The 21874-nt window shown below is 39.2% G+C and overlaps 1 protein-coding gene across 2 annotated transcripts in view; it reads right to left on the reverse strand.

Annotated features, from left to right (window-relative positions):
• Positions 1-21874, reverse strand: part of MACO1 (macoilin 1) — a 72796-nt gene that overhangs the window by 15229 nt on the left and 35693 nt on the right. Inside the window, exons 6-7 of one of the 2 annotated variants that reach the window (XM_070949681.1) lie at positions 19003-19498; positions 1110-1268 (exon numbers count right to left, since the gene is read on the reverse strand). In XM_070949681.1, coding sequence (XP_070805782.1) covers positions 1110-1268; positions 19003-19498 — 655 coding nt within the window. Of the gene's footprint in view, positions 1-1109; positions 1269-19002; positions 19502-21874 lie in introns of both variants that reach the window. The other variant, XM_070949680.1, reaches the window with a different exon arrangement.

Raw genomic sequence — 21874 nt, forward strand, 5'->3', positions numbered from 1 at the left:
CAGGAGTGGGAGGGAATGGGGATTTCACAGTATCCTTCCCCTGGAGTGGGGTGGGAATGGAGATTTTACAGTATCCTTCCCCTGCCACGCCCACCAACCCACACCACACCCACCAACCCACACCACGCCACGCCCACAGAACTGGTAGTAAAAAAAATGGATTTCGCCACTGGTCTACACTGTGAAGATCCAATCAAATGGAATTATTGCTAACCATGCCTACGCATGAGAATCTTCTCAACTAATGATTAGCACCTGCGTGAAGTTATGGTCAACAAGATTCTAGGGAGGTTGGACTTAGTTCACCTGTGACTACATAGGGATTCTAGGCTGATCCCACTTTTGACTCCACCCCCAGGTGCTGCCACTCCTTCTCCTACATGAGGGGAGGGATGTAGATGGATACGCTTTTCACTCATTCCAGTCTGCTTGCCATAGACCCGTAAAGGAAAATTCAAGGTACAAATGGACCCAACATGCATACATTCACCAAAATGAGTGAATGATGATCCAAACGTTCACTGTAGATTTGGGTTAGATTTGGGTTTATTTTGAGCAGTTTAGCATAGGATTTCAAGAGGGAATTTCTTACCTCTCAGAAGAAAATCCATATTGTAGCAGAACTAAATTTGGGCGAATGTTTCTGCTAGCCAAGCCTGACCTTTAGCTTTCTGTCTGAATTAAATATCATTCTGAAAAAAGAACCAGGCTCACTTTTCATATTCTCACGGTGCGTTTATTCAGTTCACGGAGAGTCAGTCCCTAATTAATATAGCACTCCTATCTCTGAAAGAACTATTTAGTTATTTAGCTCGTAATCCTTCAATACAGAATTCTCAAGTCATTAAGACGTTTAAAGCTGATGCATTAGCTTCCCACTTGAGGACTGCAGGGCAGCCAGTGAAACGCTAAGTGAGAGAACAGCTTTAATCTTTCTAACCAAAATGGATAGCGCTCAAAACCACTTAATTTTGTCAAGATTCAGATTTTTAAAAATGCTGTTATCCCTCCTCCAGAATAAAAATGTAAGAGTAAAAAAAGCAGCAGCATTTAAAAAAAAAACACCTCTCGTATGTATGGTGAAATTGGAGATAGATGGGTAAACTTACTTATTCTGAAGCAGCTCATTTTCTTGTCGGAGCTGTCCAATTTCCGATCGGATCCCCCGCTCTGTGCTAGTCAGAGAACTGATCTGACTACGCAGCTCTTGTTCGATTTGTCTGCTGGCTTGTAGATCAGCCTTTAACTTCTTAATATCTTGTTCCAACCTAGCACAGAGAACAGAAGTGCCTTTTAGAATATTCACTGGTTAAGAGCGGAGAATGTTATCATCTCTCGGCATTCAGACTTTTGCAACAGAACTTTTCCTGAAAAGTCAAACACAAAAACGGTGCTAAGGATAGGAGTGACTTTTTTTTTCCTCTCCCTTCCTTTTTGCACCTTTGACTTCAATTTTTTTTTTTTACTGATAGTCACTGGTATACAGATAGTCCTTGATTTACGACCACAATTGAGCTCAAGATTTCTGTGGCTAAGCAAGGACAGTTTGTTAAGTGCATCTTGCCCCATTTTGCGACCTTTCTTGCCACAGTTGTTCAGTGAATCAGTGCACTTGTTGAGTTGGTGACACAGGTTTTTGTTTTTTTTTTAATTTGATTTATATGCCGCCCTTCTCCAGAGACTCAGGGCGGCTTACAATGCGTTAAGCAATAGCCTTCATACTTTTGTATATTTATACAAAGTCAGCTTATTGCCCCCACAACTGGGTCCTCATTTTACCTACCTTAGAAAGGATGGAAGGCTGAGTCAACCTTGAGCCTGGTGAGATTCGAACTTACAGTAATTGCAGGCAGCTGGTGTTAATCACAATGCTTTTAGTCTGCTGAGCCACCAGGCGCCAGTTGTGGAATGAATCTCATTCCCCCATTGACTGTGCTTGTCAGAAGGTTGCAAAAGGGGAACATGTGATCCCTAGGACACTGCAACCGTCATTAAATATGAGCCAGTTGCCAAACGTCTAGCATTTTGATCACGTGACCATGGGGATCCTGCAAAGGTCGTAAATGTGAAAAATGGGCAAAAGTCACTTTTTTTCAGTGCCACTGTAACTTTGAACGGTCACTAAATAAAGTGTTGTAAGTCGAGGATTGCCTGTGTTAAGTTTCATACAGGATATATTGCAATGGTTCCAAAACCTTGCTCCTATCACAGTAAGTTAAGTACAGGTAGTCCTCGACTTACAACAGTCCATTTAGTGACTGTTCAAAGTTACAACTTCCCTGAAAAAAGTGACATATGACTGTTTTTCACACCTACAACCTTGCCGCATCCTCATGGTCACGTGATTAAAGTTTGGATGCTTGGCAACTGGTTCATATTTATGACCGTTACAGTGTCCTGGGGCCATGGGATTAACTTTTGCGACCTTTCTGACAACCAAAGTCAATGGGGAAGCCAGATTCACTAAACAATTGTGTTGCTAACTGAATGGCTGCAGTGATTCACTTAACAATTGTGGCAAGAGAGGTTGTAAAATGGGGCAAAACTCAATGAATTTCTCACTTTGCAACATAAATTTTGGGCTCAATTGTGGTCAAGTCGAGGACTACCTGTAGTAGATTTTAATCTGGTAAAACAGATCGTAGCTTCCAATAACAGGTAGCGCGGATTCGCAACAGGTTGAAGCATGAGATACATCATTTCCAAAGTATATTCTAAAAAGCTGAAGATGGTTCTAAAACCATGGACCACTTCGTATCGTGATCTAACCACCAACGGACTGCTCACTTTCTGGTACCCAAGTTGTCAGGGTTCCAAGTAACACCTCCAACGAAATCAAACTCCGAGGCCTGAGTTTCCTCAAAGCTAATTTTTATTAGAGATGTCATATTGGCACATCTGGGAAAAACCGATTCTGAGAGCTTCTAAGTTTTCCTCACCCAAAAGAAAGTTCAAGTCCTTGCCCTTCACCCACATGTCCATCACACGAACCAATCGGGTACCCTCCAGAACAGAAGATACCTCTTCATTCTTCTCAGCACAGCTGCAGGGTACAACAGCCTTGACTTTCTGGAAAGAATGTTATTTTGACTACATGTCATCTTCACTCCCTACAATCCCCCCCTCCCATTTTCCCACAGTAGAATTTGTGGCAGGCCTGAAGGCTCCAAGGTAAAAGATGGCTTCCAGGTCTGACACAAGCAGTGCTAAGAAGCAGAGAGTTTCTGAAGCTAAATTGGAAATGAGTCTGACTACAAGCTTCATATTAGGAGAGACACATGATTACTGATGATTACGTGTCATGAAGTTAGAGTCTTCCTAGTGACCAAGCAGACAGAACTTCTCCAGGATAACTTGGCTTTTTAGATCTTTTGGTGGTACGCCCGCTGCTGCTTGATCAGAGTGCTGGTTTCCCTCTTCTTCAATTTCCTCCCTTCCACCTTCCCCAGCGCTAGGGACCCAAGGCTGGATTTTTGCATGTGTCCAAGATATAAATCATCTGAGTAGGTTTGAGAGTCAGGGAGATGACCTTAAGGGAAATGGCAAGAACTTTTATATAGGCAAGAGGAATGAAGTATTCCTTAATCTTGGAATAAAAGATTGAAAGAAACTCAGGCAGGCTCCTCCTTGATCCATGGGGATGTAATAGAAGGGGATTAAAGCACAATCAAGCTTGCAAAACTCTTTTATTATAGACTATATCAACAGATCTCTAGACTTCTTATGGAGTCTGTTACAGACATCTCTTTGTATGTTTGTTCGACTGATATCAGATTGAACTCGACAATCAAGCTTGTTAACCTGCTCATATGCTGCATCACAGTTCAAGCATACACCTGGATAACTGCTTTATTAAAGGAAGATTTATGAAGTCTAATTCATATTATTTGTCATTGACTGCACTGGACCCATATACTGTGTTTGCTCTGTACCTCTTGACTAGGAATGAAATGCCATCTCTTTTCTATTTCCTATTCTATTGTTCCTCAATAATAAACAGCATGATATTTTGATTGAAAGTATGCTATGTCAGTCCCTTTCAATTTGCTGGTGCCTAAGATGTCAATGTGTGGTTGATTCATTTAATATTTCAAAATGTTGAGCTTTCCCTTTTTCGTGTTTCTTATGATCCTTGTTCCCACTGTAATTTTGTCTTTTCAGTTTCAGCTTTCATTTTCCTGCATGGCAACATCAGCAACTAGACTTCTGGAAGGCTTTAATCAGCTGCATCATAAACATCATTACTGCATCAAAAGATCTTCAGCTCTTCTTCAGTAGCATGGTAAATTCACAGTGAAGATTAATGCACATTAATTTCTCCAACAAAACTGGTTAGAATTTGTCTGGGTACACATGATCTCTAAAGTAAGTTATCCAGTTTCAATATTGTCAACACCAACCACCTGTTACAATGGCACACAGACTTATCGTTCCAAAAGCATCACACAATTATTTTCCCAATAGCATCATATCTGGAAATCTCATCCAGAACATTCACCACTCTTGGTAGCATGGAAGAGATAAAATGCACTCAAATCATTTTTTTTTAAAAAGAGATATGAGGAAAATCAACCAGATGCTAGTAATATACATCCCATTATACACCAACTCAGGCAGATTTATCTAATACATAATGACATTCTTTTACAGCTAAAATACAATTGTCTATATTTTTCTCCTTCCCTCCCATCCTCATACTTGCTTAGAGCAACCCTCTACAAGAAATAAATGAATTGCAGTTTAAGAGGGTTAATTTTAATTTCCCCTGACTAGACCATCATGGTCATATTTAGAAATAGAAATAGAAATAGAATAACAGAGTTGGAAGGGACCTTGGAGGTCTTCTAGTCCAACCCCCTGCTTAGGCAGAAAACCCTACACCACTTCAGACAAATGGTTATCCAACATCTTCTTAAAAATTTCCAGTGTTGGAGCATAACACAGTGTTGGAGAAATAACAAAACTTGTTTCATATTTAAAAAGCTGTGCATTTAAAACCACTGGAGTCTTCCAAATGAACATAATAGCAGCATATCAATCAATTCTTTTTCTACCAAAAATTTCGAAGGTAACAATAAAGATACAGCAGAAGAAGAATGAAACAAATCAATATGATTAAAGGCAGTTGAAACACAATTGAAATTGTATTAATAAAAAGAAAACCAAACTAAAAAAATAATAGCCAACAAAGTAACTTAAATCCCAAATGCCTGCTTCAATGAAAAAAAGAACAGCAGGAGAGCCAGCCTACATAAGGCGTTCCAAGCTTGCAAGCTCATTTCTTACGTTCAAACCAACCTTGTCTCTTATGGTACAAGATCAAGAGGGCTTCTTTTAGCAGAACAGCAGAGTTAGAAGGGACCTTGGAGGTCTTCTAGTCCAACCCTCTACTCAAGCAGGAATCCCTATACCATTCCGGACAAATGGCTGTCCAATCCTCCAGTGATGGAGTACCCACAACTTCTGGCAGCAAGCTGTCCCACTGATTAATTGCTCAAACGGTCAGGAAAGTTCTCAAAAGAGCCTTGGTACTACAGTGGTTTAAAGCACCCTGTTATTAACACAGCTGCCTGCAATTTACTGCTGGTTCGAATCTCTCCAAGGCTCAAGGTTGACTCAGCCTTCCATCCTTTCTAAGGTAGGTTAAATGAGGACCCAGTTTGTGGGGGCAATAAGCTGACTTTGTATAAATATACAAAAGTATGAAGGCTATTGCTTAACGCACTGTAAGCCGCCCTGAGTCTCCGGAGAAGGGCGGCATATAAATCAAATTAAAAAAAAAATAAAAAAAAAATTCTAGGTTGGATCTCTCTTTGATACTTTTTCATCTGTTATTTCTTGTCCTGCTCTCAGCTGTTTTGGAGAATAGGTCGACCCCTCTTCTCTGTGGCAGCCCTTCAAGTATTGGAAGGCTTCTTCTATCATGTCCCCCTTTAAGGATTTTTAATTTCAAAAGACAGTCTTTCGAACAACTGTTTAGAGTTTGTTAAATCGTGCCTCATGCTTTGAACTGAATCTGGAAAGGGATCCATAAATATGGCTGGCTTACAAGACCTAAGCAGATGTATTAGACCTGTAAGCAGGGGTGAAATGCTCCCGGTTCGGACCTGATCGCCTGATCCGGTAGCGATGGAGGCGGGTGGAACCAGTAGCAAAAATCCCTGCCCCCCCCCATGCCCAGCTGAGCTGCGCAATCATCAGAGGCTTTTTTTTTTTAGTTTTTAAAAGCATTTTTTCTACAACATCTTCCACTGAAAAAATGCTTTTAAAAGTAAAAAAAAAAAGCCCTTGATGATCGCCCGGCTCAGCTGGGATCGTCAAAGGCTTTTAAAAGCATTTTTCTACAACCTCCAAGCTGAGTTGCCTGAACGGCAGAGGCTTTTTTTCTTTTAAAAGCCTCTGATAATCCCAGCTGAGTTGCCTGATCGGCAGAAGCTTTTAAAAGAAAAAAAACCTCTGCCGATCAGGCAACTCAGCTGGGATCGTCAGCGCCTTTTGGAAGCATTTTTTTACAACCTCTTTGCCGAAGAGGTAGAAAAAAGGTTTTAAAAGTAAAAAAAAAAATTGGCCACGCCCACCGTCACATTACCCCCCACACACCAAGCCACGCCCACAGAACCGGTAGATTTTAGATTTCACCACTGTCTGTAAGGTAGGGAGTTTGGCCCTTTTCAAGTCTGGTAACTAGAATATTAAAGAATATTGGAGAAGTCTATATTAAGTGCATTGCTTCCTAACTCTGGTTAATAGGCGATACTGTAGCCCTGTTCAGGCACTTACTAATCATAGCAAGACACAGTCATAACCAATCTTGAAAAAAATTAAGGAGCATCACATGTAGTTAGCATTTGGATTAGAGAAAACTAAGACAATCCCAGAGCTAGACCAGACTGGGATTCTGAAAATAGTTTAGGAGAAAACGGCAAACACTTCAGTGGCATTGCCAAGAAAGGTATACAGTATAGAGGTGGGTCCATAATTACCAGGAACTGTACTCAAAGAAGACTTTATGAATCTCAAATATTATTAAAATCAGGGCACCTCAATTAAACTTGACACGCCAACAAAATGAAGTCCATCGCTCTCTGACACTTGTGCGTTCAACGTAGATGTCTGCAGGAGAAAAACCTCTATATACACTATGGATGTTGGCTTTCATGAGTCAGCATCCTGACAAGAGAACAGAACTATCAAGTGGTAGCTGAGAATTAGGAGAGCTTTGACGAACAAAAAAGATTTAAATAATTTGGTAGGAAATTATTATTGGATAGTTACTGTTATCATTAGATTGTGAAAGCAACTGAAATGATTAATATAAATGTTCTACATATATTTTGAAGTGCTCCCAGAGTAATCCTACAATTAATATGGCTTATCCCACGTCTGAATTGCCAACCTCTAGATCAGTGATGGCTAACCTTTTGGCCGCCACGTGCCAAAAACGGGGGTTGCGTGGGGGGATCGTGCGCATGTGTGCCCACACCCACAATGCAATGCCCCCCGCACACCCCACCCCTGCACATGTGACCCCCCATTCCCCCCACCCCATGCGCAAGCGCACATGACCCCGCCATGCATGTGTGTGCGACCCCCCATGGATCATTTTGGGCCTGACAGGCCTCCCTGAAGCCTCCTGGGATCAAAAACGGGCTGTGGGGAGAGCGCATCACCCCCACCCCCCCGCAGCCTGTTTTGAGCCTGTCAAGCATCCCTGAAGCCTCCTGGGACCAAAAACGGGTCGTAGAGGGGCACGAATCCCCCCCGTGGCCCATTTTGGCATGGGGGTGTGCACCGCTCCCCCACCCCTGCTTGAGACCCCTCCCACCTCCACACATGTGCGCAAGACCCCATGCATGCGTGCGCATCTGCCACATGCGCCCCATGCCAGTGATCCAAAAATCAGCTGGCCGGCGGGAGGCGCACACGCATGCGCAGTGGAGCTGAGCTGGGTGATGGCTCGCATGCCGGCAGAGAGGGCTCTGTGTGCCACTGTGGCACACATGCCATAGGTTCGCCATCACGGCTCTAGATGGAGACCATGAGTCTGCTTCAGCTAGTGCAGAGGTTCCCAAAGTGGTCAACATCAAGGGGTTGATATTGTTACTATTTGTAGTACTATTAGTTAAAATAATATTTATTAAATTCTTTTGATATAATAAATTTTGGGGGTCATTGAACAGTCTGAAACTTCATGACAGGGTCAACAAACTGACTCCTGAAATAGCATATTCTCCTTTATTTCAACCTATAGCAGTATAAACCAACAGGGAACATTCATTGCACAAAACTGTAGCCGCTAGCTTCGTGGGCACTAAGAGGACCAAGATCAGATGCCAAGACTCTTAATATCAGACAGGTCTGTTATGATCACAAGGCAGATATCAACTGTACCTCCCATTGAGAAATTAACTGTTTTCACTCTGTTGGAATGACTAGGAGGGATATAAAGATTGAAGATTAAACCTGGAAAAGTACCTTCAGACATATCCCAAATTTAATATAATGGAAGGGATTTCATCTAACAGTTAGGATAGCGATGGTGAAATGTGAGGTTTAGGAACTATAATTCAGAGTTCCAGAAGAGTTCAGGAAACACATACTGTAGAAACTCCTCAACATTTTCACCCATTATTGACAGCAACAACAATAGGAGTGGCAACAGCAACAAAGTTCAGCATAAAGGATTTCTGCAGTCTACAGTCACAGGTTGCCTGCAACTAAGTGAGAACTTGTTACCATAGCTTTATGCAATATTAAAATATGAAGAACACAAAATGCATACATTACACAATGTGTCCTAAAAATAAATTAAACTAATCTGAAGAAAACCACCTTCTTAATATAGTATTAAGGGAGATAGCTATCCATAACCTATCAATTTTTTTTTGTCTATGTGTGTGTACGCGCACACACACATATATACATATATTCATCTCCAGATTCTTAATTTAGGTCACTTTGCAGAGTGAGATGGATGGCATATAAATTTAATAAATAAATAAACAAATAAATGTATCATCTACAAGAGTCTTTAAACTAGCCTACCTTCCATGGAATACCAGATTTTTCCTGATATAGTAGCTCTCTATTGAACAAAATTCTAGCATCTATATTCTTTAAATCTTATTACATCCAAGAACTTTGTTGGGTCAGATTAACATCCATGTATCCTGAACTTTCAAAACTTAAACTTGATCGCTAAGCGGCCGCTTGTTAAGTGTGGACTACTATATGGTGAAACAGGAGAATTTGGTTTTAATAGTAACCAAAGAGCAGTGACGCAACTGCATTTCTCTGCCCTTATTTGTTCATGGATATCCATCCTGTGGCCCTGTTTTGGGTGACACATGCCCTCTTGAGCAGGGGTGGGTTCTACTTACCTTTACTACCGGTTCGCATCGCGCTCCCGTACGCTCTTCTGTGCATGTGCAGAAGCTTCTGCACATGCGCAGATCACCTATGACAACGTCCGGATCAGTGGGCGAAGCCTCCCGCCGGTTTTACTACCGGTTCTTCTGAACTGGTCCGAACCGGGGGCAACCCACCTCTGGTCTTGAGGTGAGGGGCTCAGAAAACCCTATGGGAGCATGTGAAAGATTTAACTCAGCATCTGTCAGACAAAGTTGCTTAAATTTGCTCACAGTTGGACACTAGCTTTATTGCAGGTCCAGAGGAGATGCCTGGGGAGGATTCTTGCCCAGTTATCTGGAAACAGTTTGAACCTGTTGGGCCTGATAAACAGACAGGGTATTTAGGACTGTGAGCTTAGTCACCTGCTCTTTATAGCTGTACCCCTCCAGGCTGGTTAAGGCAGTCTGGAGCAGGGGGTGGGGGAAAGGGAGCAGGCATCATGTGCGTTCAAGCAGTGGTAAATTCTTCTTTGAGTGTAGGATAGTTTCATTACCTCTTAAGGAAGATTTTGTTTTTCCTCTTCTCAAGAGAACAATTTTCATTCATTATCAATTCTTCTCTTTTTGGGGAATGTAACTGAGAAGGTGATTGCAATGCACAATAGCTTCAGAGGTTTAGATGAAAACAGATTATCTAGAATTGAAGGGAATATTCAATAAGGGAAGCCAGATTTGTTTAACAGTTGCATGATTCACTTAGCAAACACGTGATTTGATTAACGACCATGGTTAAAATGATTGTGAAATTGGATCCTGTTACTTAATAATTTGCTTAATGACTGCATTGCTTAGCAATCAAAATTCTGGTCCCAATTGGGGTCATAAGTCAAGAGATGAAATTGACTGGGCTTTCTGTGTATTAAAACTCAGTTTTAATTAGGTTGCCATTTATATAATTTTTTTTATATTGTCATATTTATATCATTGCCTATCTCACAGTGGCTCTGGGTGGCATACAACAAAGTTCAAAACGAAATGTACAAATTAATATTAAAGTTATTAATATTTAAAACTTTTTGCATTATAAGAAGGCTATTCCCTTCAAAACAATCTCTGCTTGTTGGAAGCCAGCTGAAGAGGTCGCAAATTGCAATCACATGACCACAGGACACTGCAAGTAGTAAACGTGAGCCCATTGCCAAGTGCCCACATTTTGATCAAGGTAACTGTGGGGTTGGTACGGACAGTTGTAACTTCAAGGATGGGTTGTAAGTTACTTTTTTCAGTGCTGTCGTAAGTTTAAATCATTGTTAAAGAATACTCATAAGTTGAAGGCCATCTACACAAGTTTTTAAAATACAGAGGTCCTGGGGACAGCTAACTATTATTTGTGATTGTAACTCTGGCCTCCCTTCTGCCACTGAGATACACAAACGATTTGAACAATTTCAGCAGGTCAATGCATGAATTGACAGGGCTGCATCTATGCACAAGTCTATAGGACTGTCACCTATAAGGGTGAGAACAGCTTCATTTTTCTTCTTTAAAGTTAAATTTCTATAGTTTAACTTTGAGAGTATTTTTGAGAATAGGTTGACACCTATTCTGCTGAAATTGTGTGAATTCTCTTCTATCCAAAAGGCCAAAAATAAGGAGCAAGTAAGATTTCTATTTTTATCTTTTTAATGATGGAAATTATTGAAAATGCTTTCTAGTCAAAATTGTTTTGCCCTATTTACCACTTTGTAGGTATCAAATGAAATTTATTTTATATTAGAAAGCCTATGAGACTGAATTGATTTTTTCTTTTGTTTTACTGTTGGCTTTTTGTGTTTTAATGGCAGAATGTATGCACGTATCCGTAACTAAAATAATGTGCACAAAGGATAGCTACACATAATTTTCATAACTAATGTCATTCCATTGTTCATCACCCATTTTACCATAATAATGAAATATTCATAAGGCATATTGTTCTGGATAACAATTAAATGGGAAGAAAATTAAATATGCTGGTTACATATAGTAGTAAGAGTTTTGTCTGGCAAGATTCTGTCTATTGTCTGTAAGCAAATAAAGAACTGAACTCTGGCCGAATTTCTCTTCGTTGTTCTTGGGCTTAGCCAAACGCCCATTTCCCAGATTAACCCTTACTACTCTCACAGAATAAACAGATATATTCTATGGAGTATATCTTGCTATCGTGACTCTCTTTCTGTCTCCAATCCAGCTGCGGGCTGTGCTGTCTCTTATCTCCCTCCTCCCCTTCTGGAATGTACTCCCTCCTTCCTGGGAAACTGCCGCTTCGCTGTAGTCCATCCTACGGTGGGCACCATCGCTCACACTACCTGTATGTAGTACTGCTGCTCTAGTGGATAGGAATACTAACCTTAATTTTAACTCTAATTTATAAACTTGGAATGCATAGATAGGAGAAAAGCTTTGAACTTTCTGAATTTCAAGCGTTGCTGAAAAGTTAATTTGGTATTGCTGGAAAGAAACGACCACTCTGGATTTAAAATCCTGAAACTAAAAGGGGTGTGTGAGGAATGGTCAAATTTGGTAACCCAGATGTACTGACAAATATGCTTACAATTCTTAGTGCCTCATTCTTAAGCACCATGTTACTACGTAAAACATGCTTTCTTCTTTCTTTGTCTCATGTTCTCTGTACACAAAAAGCATAAACTTAATCTTTTGTAGAGTCTCCCAAGTTAAAAGCACACACTAGAGTTGAGGATCGGTTTACCAGCTTTGGCATGGTATAGATGTTGACTTTAATTTCTAGTGTCCTTTTCTTTTTTTTGTTTTGGGGCAAGGAGGTTGGCCAAGATGTTGATGTCTGTTTCGACACCACAGTGACAGTCATAGCTAATGCAGGTACAGAAGTAAATGGTGACAGGATGTGCAACTGGAACGACTGCACAATTCTGATACACATCACAATTTTTACTACTAGTAAAAGAGCCACAAATGTATTTGGTGGAAGTTGGTAGTCTTACTTGCATGAGCAAAGAAGAGTCAACAAACTCTTCCCTGCAAATGGAGAGAGAGATTTTGTTAGTCTATGAAACCAGTTACACGGGAGACTTTTGCCAGGGATAATTAATGGGTGAGGTTAAGCATCCTTCTATTAATTTTCTTCTACAAATCCCTCCGTTTACCTGTTTGGAAATGTGCCAGATTAATGTAAAAATAAAACAAAAACAAACAAAAAATACCCAGGGAAAGTTGTGCTGATGAAAAAAATATGCTGACCAGCCACGAAAGGAAGGAAAAAGTGGCTTAACAGATCTCTAATGAGTACAAATTTCACAGCTTGTAATCACCAAAGACAGAATTTAAGCTGGATTCATTCATTGTAGCAAGGTGTGATATTTGGTTGTGTCTTAGAGTTTAACATGAAGCCAGTCACTGTGATTTGTAAATTCTTTATGATTTAAAGGATTGGTGGTGTGTGAACTTAAACGATTATGGCTTTCTTAATAAGCCAGCTGCTTGTGAGTCCACCTGTTACGTCTCATGCTTGCCTATATAATCTCATAGCGAGATGGTGCAAGGAAAGGACATCTAAGGTTAGTCTCAAAAGTGTTTCCCTCATTGGTGACTAAATGTTTTGAGTTCTTATTTAGGATACATTAATGACTTGTATTTGTTCACTGAAATGTGTGAATTGCTTTGAGAATCTTGTATCGAATTCTAGGCAGGATACAAACATAGAAAAACAAGATATAAATAATTATCAACATACAGGTAATATGCTAAAAATGAACACTCTCCCCATATCTGACTTTTACCCCATATCCGATAACCGAACTCCCCAATTGTATAAAACTATAAAGCAGCACTTGCACATAATTATTCCTTGCCATTTTTGAGATGAAAAGACATTTATGCTTGTCAAAACTGCTTGATTGGATACCTTTTTGGAACATTACTTGTTACTGTTATTAATTTACTGAAATTCAATAAATTGGCAATTAGAACTGCTGGTCAATAGAAATAGATTACCACTTTGTAAAAAAAAAAAAAAAAAGTAGCAGCAAAAACCTGATGTGAGCTCCTGATGGACATATGTACTGTATGTAGCTCCTGATCTCCTTTCAAGGCTGAGAGTAATCTGGAATTTATTTTCTCTCAGAAAGGAATTAAAATACCTATTTTTATACTGCCATAACTGGTTTAATATGACAGCATGTTGCTTTAATATATTTTTATATGTTGCGTGTTATTGTTTTTTTGTAAAGGTCGTATAAAAAACTATCAGCAGTAAATTTCAATAAGAGATTAGAGAACTGAATTGGAGAAAACCTAATTGAATAGAATAAGGAAAGATAATTGAATTAAAGATTCATCAGAAGAGATTCATTATCTAGTCAGGTAATGAAACATCCGTAAGTGAATAACCAGGCTTAGAGAGTCAACAATAGTGAGTTTTTAATATTTATTACTCACTACTATTCACTGGACGTTTCTTATTATTTCTTACTTTTTTTTTTTTTTACTAGTTTCTTCTCTTTCTCAGAAGCTGTGTATACCTATGCTATATGCCAAGGGTGGGCAACTATGGCCCCTTTAGATCTGTGAACTTCAACTCCCAGAAATCCTGAGTCAGCAGGGACTTCTGGGAGTTGAAGTCCACAGGTTGTAAAGAAGCCATAATTGCCCACTACTGCTGTAAGCCATTCCCAGAACTATTTCTTATGTATATTGTGAGGGGGGTAGGAATACACAACAAATTACACAATACAAATGTATTATTCTTTAAAATGCCACAAGACCTGTTAACTTCTGTGTCACTTCACTTTGCACAAACTAAAATCACGAAGGTGTCTAAAATTGTAATATATCATCAAAGGCTTACATATGGGTCACACAAAATTAACAAACCTAAAAAGTGGTAGTATAAATCACTGCTGACAATAAAATGTTTGAGAATTCATGCTTTATCTAAAAGATCTTCCTAAAATAAGAATGAAGAGACTTGTAAACTGGGGAAAAATGGGGAAAAGAACTGAGCTTATCTATTGATAGCTTTATAATAAAATGCAAAGCTAGGATCTCTGGCTGAGAAAATATAAGTAATCTTTGACTTAAAACCACAATTGAGCCCAAAAATTCTGCTACTACATGGGACATTTGTTAAGTGAGTTTTGCCCCATTTTATGACTTCATTTTGTTAAGTGAATCACTGCAACTGTTACATTAGTAACATGGTTGTTAAATGAATCTGGCTACCCCATTGACTTTGCATGTCAGAAGGTCACAAAAGGTGTTCTGTCCCCCTTCCCCACACAGGCAAACACACAACCAGGCATGGTTTATTAAGCAATCAGACTAGAAACCCTTGCAGATATGAGTTTTGGCAATAAACTGCGAAATGCCTGCCAAGTCAGTTTTCACTCACAGTAAGCAAGAGAGAGTTTCTCCTCAGTCCAGTTCAGTAGCAAAAAATAATCCACGAAGCAAGAGTTAGCCAAGGTCCAATCCAAATATGCACAAGCCAGATTTCACGTAACGCAATGTCTCTCAGGTTTTTAACTTTGACCATCACAAAGCCTGAAGAGCAATCACACCCACTTTTATTCCTTGTCGGGTGTGGCTCAGTGACTCAGCTCAATCTCTGGCCCTCCTACGCCTCTTTCGTTGCTGTGCACGCTTCTCCCTCTGACGCTGCCTGGGATCAAGCCAGGATTCATCGTCCTTGCTCCCTATCTGTTGTTGTTTCAATATGCTTTCCTCCTGGCATATCCCAGGCTGTTCCTCTTAGCCTTCGGATGGAACCTGAGGCATTGCCAGAGAGGAGGGTCCTGGAGAGGGAGGCCTTATCAGTTCCTCTCCATCACCTTCTGAGTCCTCTTCCTCTGTTAGGACAGGCTCGGGAGTCGGGGTCACAACAAAAGGTGATCACCTGACCTCAGGACACTGCAGCCGTCACGAATATGAATCAGTTGCCAAATGTCTGAATTTTGATCATGTGACCATGGGGATGCTGCAACGGTCATAAGTGTGAAAAGTAGTCTTTTTATAGTGCTGTTGTAACTTGGGGCGGTCACGAAATGAACTATTGTAAGTTGAGAACTACCTCTATACCAACCAGGGAAATTTATTTACCAAAAACTATACAGCCACTCTTAATGCGAATGGTCGTTAACTGGGGCGCCCTCTGAAAAATGGGTGCTTTCCAATCATGCGAGACCTCCAATTGCTAGAATTCATGCCAGCATAGGCTAATGGAGCTTATCTATTAGGCAAAATTCCTGCAAGGTCACTCATTTCTGAAATCTTTCTGTTCTGTAGATCAATCTTATGTTCTAAATGTCCATGTTTGTAAACGTAAACGTTTTATTAGAGTTGAGTGAAGGACTGTCGAGAGATTTCAAAGACTGAATAAATTGAATAAATGTGCAGGAACCTCCAGCTAGACTGGAAGGTGGTGTTAAGAGGGAGTTGAGTTTAGAGTCCTGGCACTGCAGAAAGCGGCAAAGGCCTGACTGCCCCCAGAATCCCTGAAACCTTATATGACCCTTCCCAGGGGAGTGAAGTCAGTCTGGCGAGATTCTTGTACCATAGATAACTAGCAATAAAACTTCAATTAGAGACTCTTCTTGAGACTCTTCTTCTTGAGACATGAGTGATTATGGTTGCTTCTGCATGACAATAAATCTATTTCTCTGATGCTGAGGGTAACATTACTGATCCCACTACTATGGGGCAGAAGAGGCATGCAGGTCTGATGTGGGAGTTAATTCCATTCCAATGGTTAGTTGCCTTAAGATTTGGTGAAATATGCTTGATTCATAACAGCAACTACAGGTAGTCCTCAACTTATGACCATAATTGAGCCCCAATTTTCTGTTGCTAAGTGAGTTTTGCCCCATTTTATGACTTTTCTCGCCACATTTGTTAAGTGAATCACTGCAGTTCTTAAATTACTGACATGGTTGTTAAGTGAATCTGATTTCCCGATTGATTTTGCATCTCAGAAGGTCACAAAAGGGGATTGCATGACCCCCCCCCCCGAGACACTGCAACCGTCATAAATATGAGTCAGTGATCAAATACTCAAATGTAAATCAGGTGACCATGAGGATGCTGCAATGGTCATAAGTGTGAAAAATGATCAACAATCACTTTTTTCTTAATATACTAAGTTCCAGTTTCTGGTTAGGATTACATGAAGGGCAAAAAACAACAACAACAGCAACATGGGCTCTGTATTTAACTCTTGAGTTATACAGAAAAACAAATACGAAACTTTTTTCTTGAAGAAACTGTCTTCCAATACAGCCCCATTTTAGGAACAGTGTAACTATTGGAACATTTTAGGAAAAGACACTGCTATACAAAAATATTAATAGTGGAAAAGAATAGAAATACCACTTGAATTTGCAATCTAAAACTATTCCTGTTGCATGTTTGTCTTGTCCAAACTTAATTTGCTAGCTCTCATCTAACATCAAGCATCAATCTAAGTATGATCAGCACATACAGTAGATTGAAAAACACCCCAGGGTCAGAACAAATTCCGAAGAAATTATTATTATTATTATTATTATTATTATTATTATTATTATTATTATTATTATTATTATTATTATTATTTATATTTCTATGCCGCCCACTCTCCGAGGACTCTGGGCGGCTTACACCAAAGACAGTATACTAAATAGCATATTGCCCCCAACAATCTGGGTCCTCATTTTACCCACCTTGGAAGGATGGAAGGCTGAGTCAACCTTGAGCCGGTGAGATTTGATCCGCTGATCTGCTGAACTAGCAGTCAGCTGAAGTAGCTGCAGTACTGCACTCTAACCACTGCACCACCTCGGCTCATTAAGCTTATTAGCTTAATGAATTAGCTTATGAATTAGCTTATTTCCTTCTGGAAATACTACCATTACCATTACTTTGATGTTGGACTCAGATAAATAATGCAGAAGGACACCATAATAAATGGCATTAAATACCATTTAAATTATAATCAACAGAATCCTGTTCTAAGGATATTTTACTAAGGTCTACCCTTTTAGTCTCATGTCCAGAATGGTTATCAGGTGAAAATAAGCCTAGAATATTAATTTAATCTAGGAAAATCACAATCCCTGGCTCCACACTCTATTTTCCCCATCAAAGAAATACTGAGCCTAGCCAAATAATTCTGCAATGTCTTAAATAATGGCTTTAAAGCAACATATTTACATTTTAGCTGATAACATCAAAATAATAAAATTGTTGTTTGTATCTCAGGCCAAAGCTTTCCAAAGCCAAGACTACAACCTTCAGATTTCCCATGTCGGGCAGGAATTTTGGGATGAATACTTTCGATACATCTGGAAGATACCTAGTTGAGGAACAGCTTGTTCATATGCAGCACACAATAGTAGCAAATTAAACATACATGGATAGTCAGAGCAGATTCAAATTGAGCGCACTTAAGTATTTTGCAGAGAAATGAGAAGAAACCTTGATCTTCTTGGTGGAAACCAGAGCTGTAGGCTACACTAAAAGTGCCAACAACTATGCTGGAAGAAAGCAATGACAATTTCTACAAAGCTTCAAAAACAAATTACATGTCCATGAAATCTACAGGGGTTGAACTACTCAGAAGAGACACTGCCTGCAATCAGTGGTATATGACAGTATATTCACCTCCATCAGTGAAGAGTAAGATGGAAGAAGAACTAAATTTGTGAAATTTTATGGAATGTGCACAAACAAATCAGTTCCAAAATCTTGTGGTGAACTCTTTTCATCATTTTTCTTCATACCGAATAGTAAACATGCATTTTTTTCTTTACCTCTCTTTTTTATGGTTTACCCCAGACTTCAAAATATCATCTTATTTAGTAGAGGCCAATTAATTTGTAGAGGCTCTCAAAAACCTCTCCTGCATGAGCTAAACATCAAGGCCACTATGATTGACAACTGTAATCATCTGCTTATTTATTCTTAGCAATAAAACACCAACTCAAAAAACTCTGCACTAAGTAAACTACAATCAATCATGTGCCAAACTAAAGCCTGTATATCATACGCTGTTTTGCCGATCTGACTACTGGACTGCATGAATACAGGTAGTCCTTGACTTACAACCAAAATGGAGCCCAAAATTACTGTTGCTAAATGAGACAGTTAAATGAATTTTGTCCCGTTTTATGAACTTTCTTGCCACAGTTATTAAGTGAATCACTGCAGTTGTTAAGTTATTAACATGGTTGTTAAGTGAATCTGGCTTCCCCATTGACTTTGCTTGTTGGCAGGTCACAAAAGGTGATCACATGACCCTGGGACACTCTAACCGTCATAAATATGAGCCAGTAGCCAAGCGGCTGAATTTTGATCACGTGACCATGGGGATGCTGCAAAAATCATAAGTGTGAAAAACGGTTGTAAGTCATTTTTTTCAGTGCTGTTGTAACTTCAAATGGTCACGAAGGAAACTGTTGTAAATCAAGGACTACCTGTATGGCCCATCAAAGCTAACAGAACCAAATCTTGACTATGGACACGTCTCAATACATAGCATGCGCCTCTCCTAACATAACAGGTTTTCCCCCCTCAAAACAGAGCACTCTCACTTACTGGGAAACAAACAGTAAATAGGTAAGGGTGTTGTGGTGATGACAGATCAGTAACATATCAAACTTACCTTACCAGTGCATCTGGTTTGCTTAGCTGGTTATTGGGGATACAATTTTCCATTAAGTCTTTATGTGTGCTTGGGCTCTTGCTAGTGCACTTCTGTTTTTTCTCATTCTTAGCTGATGAGGAAGGGATGCTTCCATTAGTTGCACTGTGGTTGTGAGGTGAGGAGTTCACAACTCCACTAGCATTTTTGTAATTTTTGGATGAGGCAGTGCATGAGTCCTCTTTTAAGAGGTTTTCTGTACTTCCCACAAGATCGTTATTTAATCTTTTACTGTTGATATGGTTCTCCATATATTCAATTTCCTGTATTTTAGAGTCTACAGGTTGCAAAATATTGTTATTTATTCCAAGGTTATGTTTTTTGGCATCCTTGTCTTTTTCTTTCCCTTTTTCTCTGTATTCTAGTTCCGGTAATGTTGTAGATAATTTTTTATTAGCTGGAATGCCACCATTGTGTTGCAAAAGTATTGAGGAATCCATCTCAGACAATCCTTTGGCTACTGAAACATCCAGAACGAAGGAAGGAAGGAAAGAAGGAAGGAAAAAACAACATTTAAAATTTAAGTCAGAAGTAGCATTTATTCTCATATTCCTTTTACAAGCATATTACATTACTCCTATTATTCCCCCACACCCAATCAAATATTTTTCCTTTAGTTATATTGCAAAAAATAAATTAAAATTCCTAATAGTTTCCAAATTAATGGAACCCTGAGACTGATTCCTGTGTTGCACCAACCAGGGCATTTCAGTAAACTTCAAAATAATTTTTAAAAATCCATCTAACCCTCTTTCTAAATACAGACAAAATTTATACCAATTTAAGAAATGTCCAGCTGCTATTTTGTATGATAAATTAATATAAAATAATAATAATGTTGAAACAAAATACATCTTCATCAATTTTAGTCAAGATCTTATGTCCCTCCTGGAACTTGAGCAAGCAAGTTACAGCTCTAAGGCCAGACCCTGTTCTCAGCCAAATTTCCTCTAGTTTCTCTGCCTAATAGCAAGAAACATTTCTGAACATGTTTTTCAAATATTGAAGTTTTAGGATATTATTTTAATGAACCAAACCATGTTTACATCACCAACAGAAATAAACAAGTAACTGCAAAAGACTTTTTTAAAAGGTAAGATTTTTTTTTAGAAAATAAGTATTTGCCCCTGCTACAACATAATTTTCTAATCTGATTTAAATCAAAGGCATAAAAGGCTATAGGAATCTGATTAATACCAAGCACAGTTACCTAAACTTATCATTTCAACTGAATATATTTCTTAACCCATATCCCGTACGATTAAGAAATACTTTTCAAACTGCCTCCAACAAGGCTAATTTTATTTTATTAGAATATTGTCTGTATAAAAATAGGACAATCAGTTACAAAGAGGCTACACAGCATCCTACAAAGAATTATACTCCCGTAGCAAAAGATTCACTATGGGTATATTCCAGTGGTGGGTTTCAAATTTTTTTTACTACCAGTTCTGTGGGTGTGGCTTGGTGGGTGTGGCATGGCTTGGTGGGCGTGGCTTGGTGGGCAGGGCAGGGGAAGGATACTGTAAAATCTCCATTCCCACCCCACTCTAGGGGAAGGTTACTGCAAAATCCCTATTTCCTCCTGATCAGCTGGGACTTGGGAGGCAGAGAATAGATGGGGGTGGGGCCAATCAAAATATTTACTACAGGTTCTCCGAACTACTCAAAATTTCCGCTACCGGTTCTCCAGAACTGGTTAGAACCTGCTGAAACCCATCTCTGGTATATTCACAGACATTTCAGCCTTTATTCTTCACAGTATGATAATACTAAATATGACCTATATGACAAGTTTATAGTTTAAAATCCACTGCAAAGTTGCTTGTTTTGAATATTAAAAAAATGACTTCAATTTTTCTTCCACCTTCACGTTTCATAATACGGAACATAACTTTTATCTGTCAATAGTCTCAAGTTAAGAACTATTAATTACTGCAAAGTCCAGTGAAAGTAATAGATGAAATCTCTCCACATACCCCACACAGGATCAGGTCATTAATTTATGTTCAGATATTTATTTCCAAAATTCTTTTCATTCTGTACTATCAAAGAGCATACACAACCATCATTCAATTAGTACACTGAACATGATTAATGTATAAATATCAAATAATTTACTGTGAAAGGTTATTAAGTCATAAAATGTACATGCTGTCCATGTGTTTAACAAAGGAGTTGATTTACTAGCCTTTAATTTCTCCTGAGAAATGGAGAACTCTAAATATCACCTACGATTTGGAACGAGCTCCCCCCGGAGATACGTAGGATCCCGGATCTGCGCACCTTCCGCCGTGCGCTTAAGACTTTTCTATTTTATCAAGCTGGCCTGGCCTAAATCTTCCCCCTTTTTAAATGTGGAAATTTTAAATTTTTAAATTTTAAATTCGTCTTATTTATAGGGGTATGGGTAAGGCGTTTTAAATTGGGGAGCCATTTTAGATTTAATTCTGTTTTAAACATATTTTAATTGTTTATATTGTATGTTTTTTAATTTTGGCTGTTCACCGCCCCGAGTCCTTTGGGAGAGGGGGCGGTATAAAAATCTAATAAATAAATAAAATCATTAATTTTTCCCCAAAATCACTGGTGACACACAGAATGTGAACTGTCTGGGGCTCTCATACCTCTCATTCCAAACTCTAAGAATCAGGAACCTATTCCTTTCCCGTCCCCCCTTCAGAATGATCACCTCCCTTTTTTTTTTTTGAATTGACTTGTATGTGGTTTTTTTTTAATCCTTGTAACAGTGTTCCTATCTTTGCACACAAGTCTGAGAATGTTCTGACTGAAACCTGGACAGCAAAGCTAGAATTTACACAATGTGGCCTGT

This window comes from Pituophis catenifer, unplaced genomic scaffold (genome assembly GCF_029215685.1).
Source record: "Pituophis catenifer annectens isolate HBS135680 unplaced genomic scaffold, rPitCat1.0.hap2 SCAF_9, whole genome shotgun sequence".
Classification (NCBI taxonomy): domain Eukaryota; kingdom Metazoa; phylum Chordata; class Lepidosauria; order Squamata; family Colubridae; genus Pituophis; species Pituophis catenifer.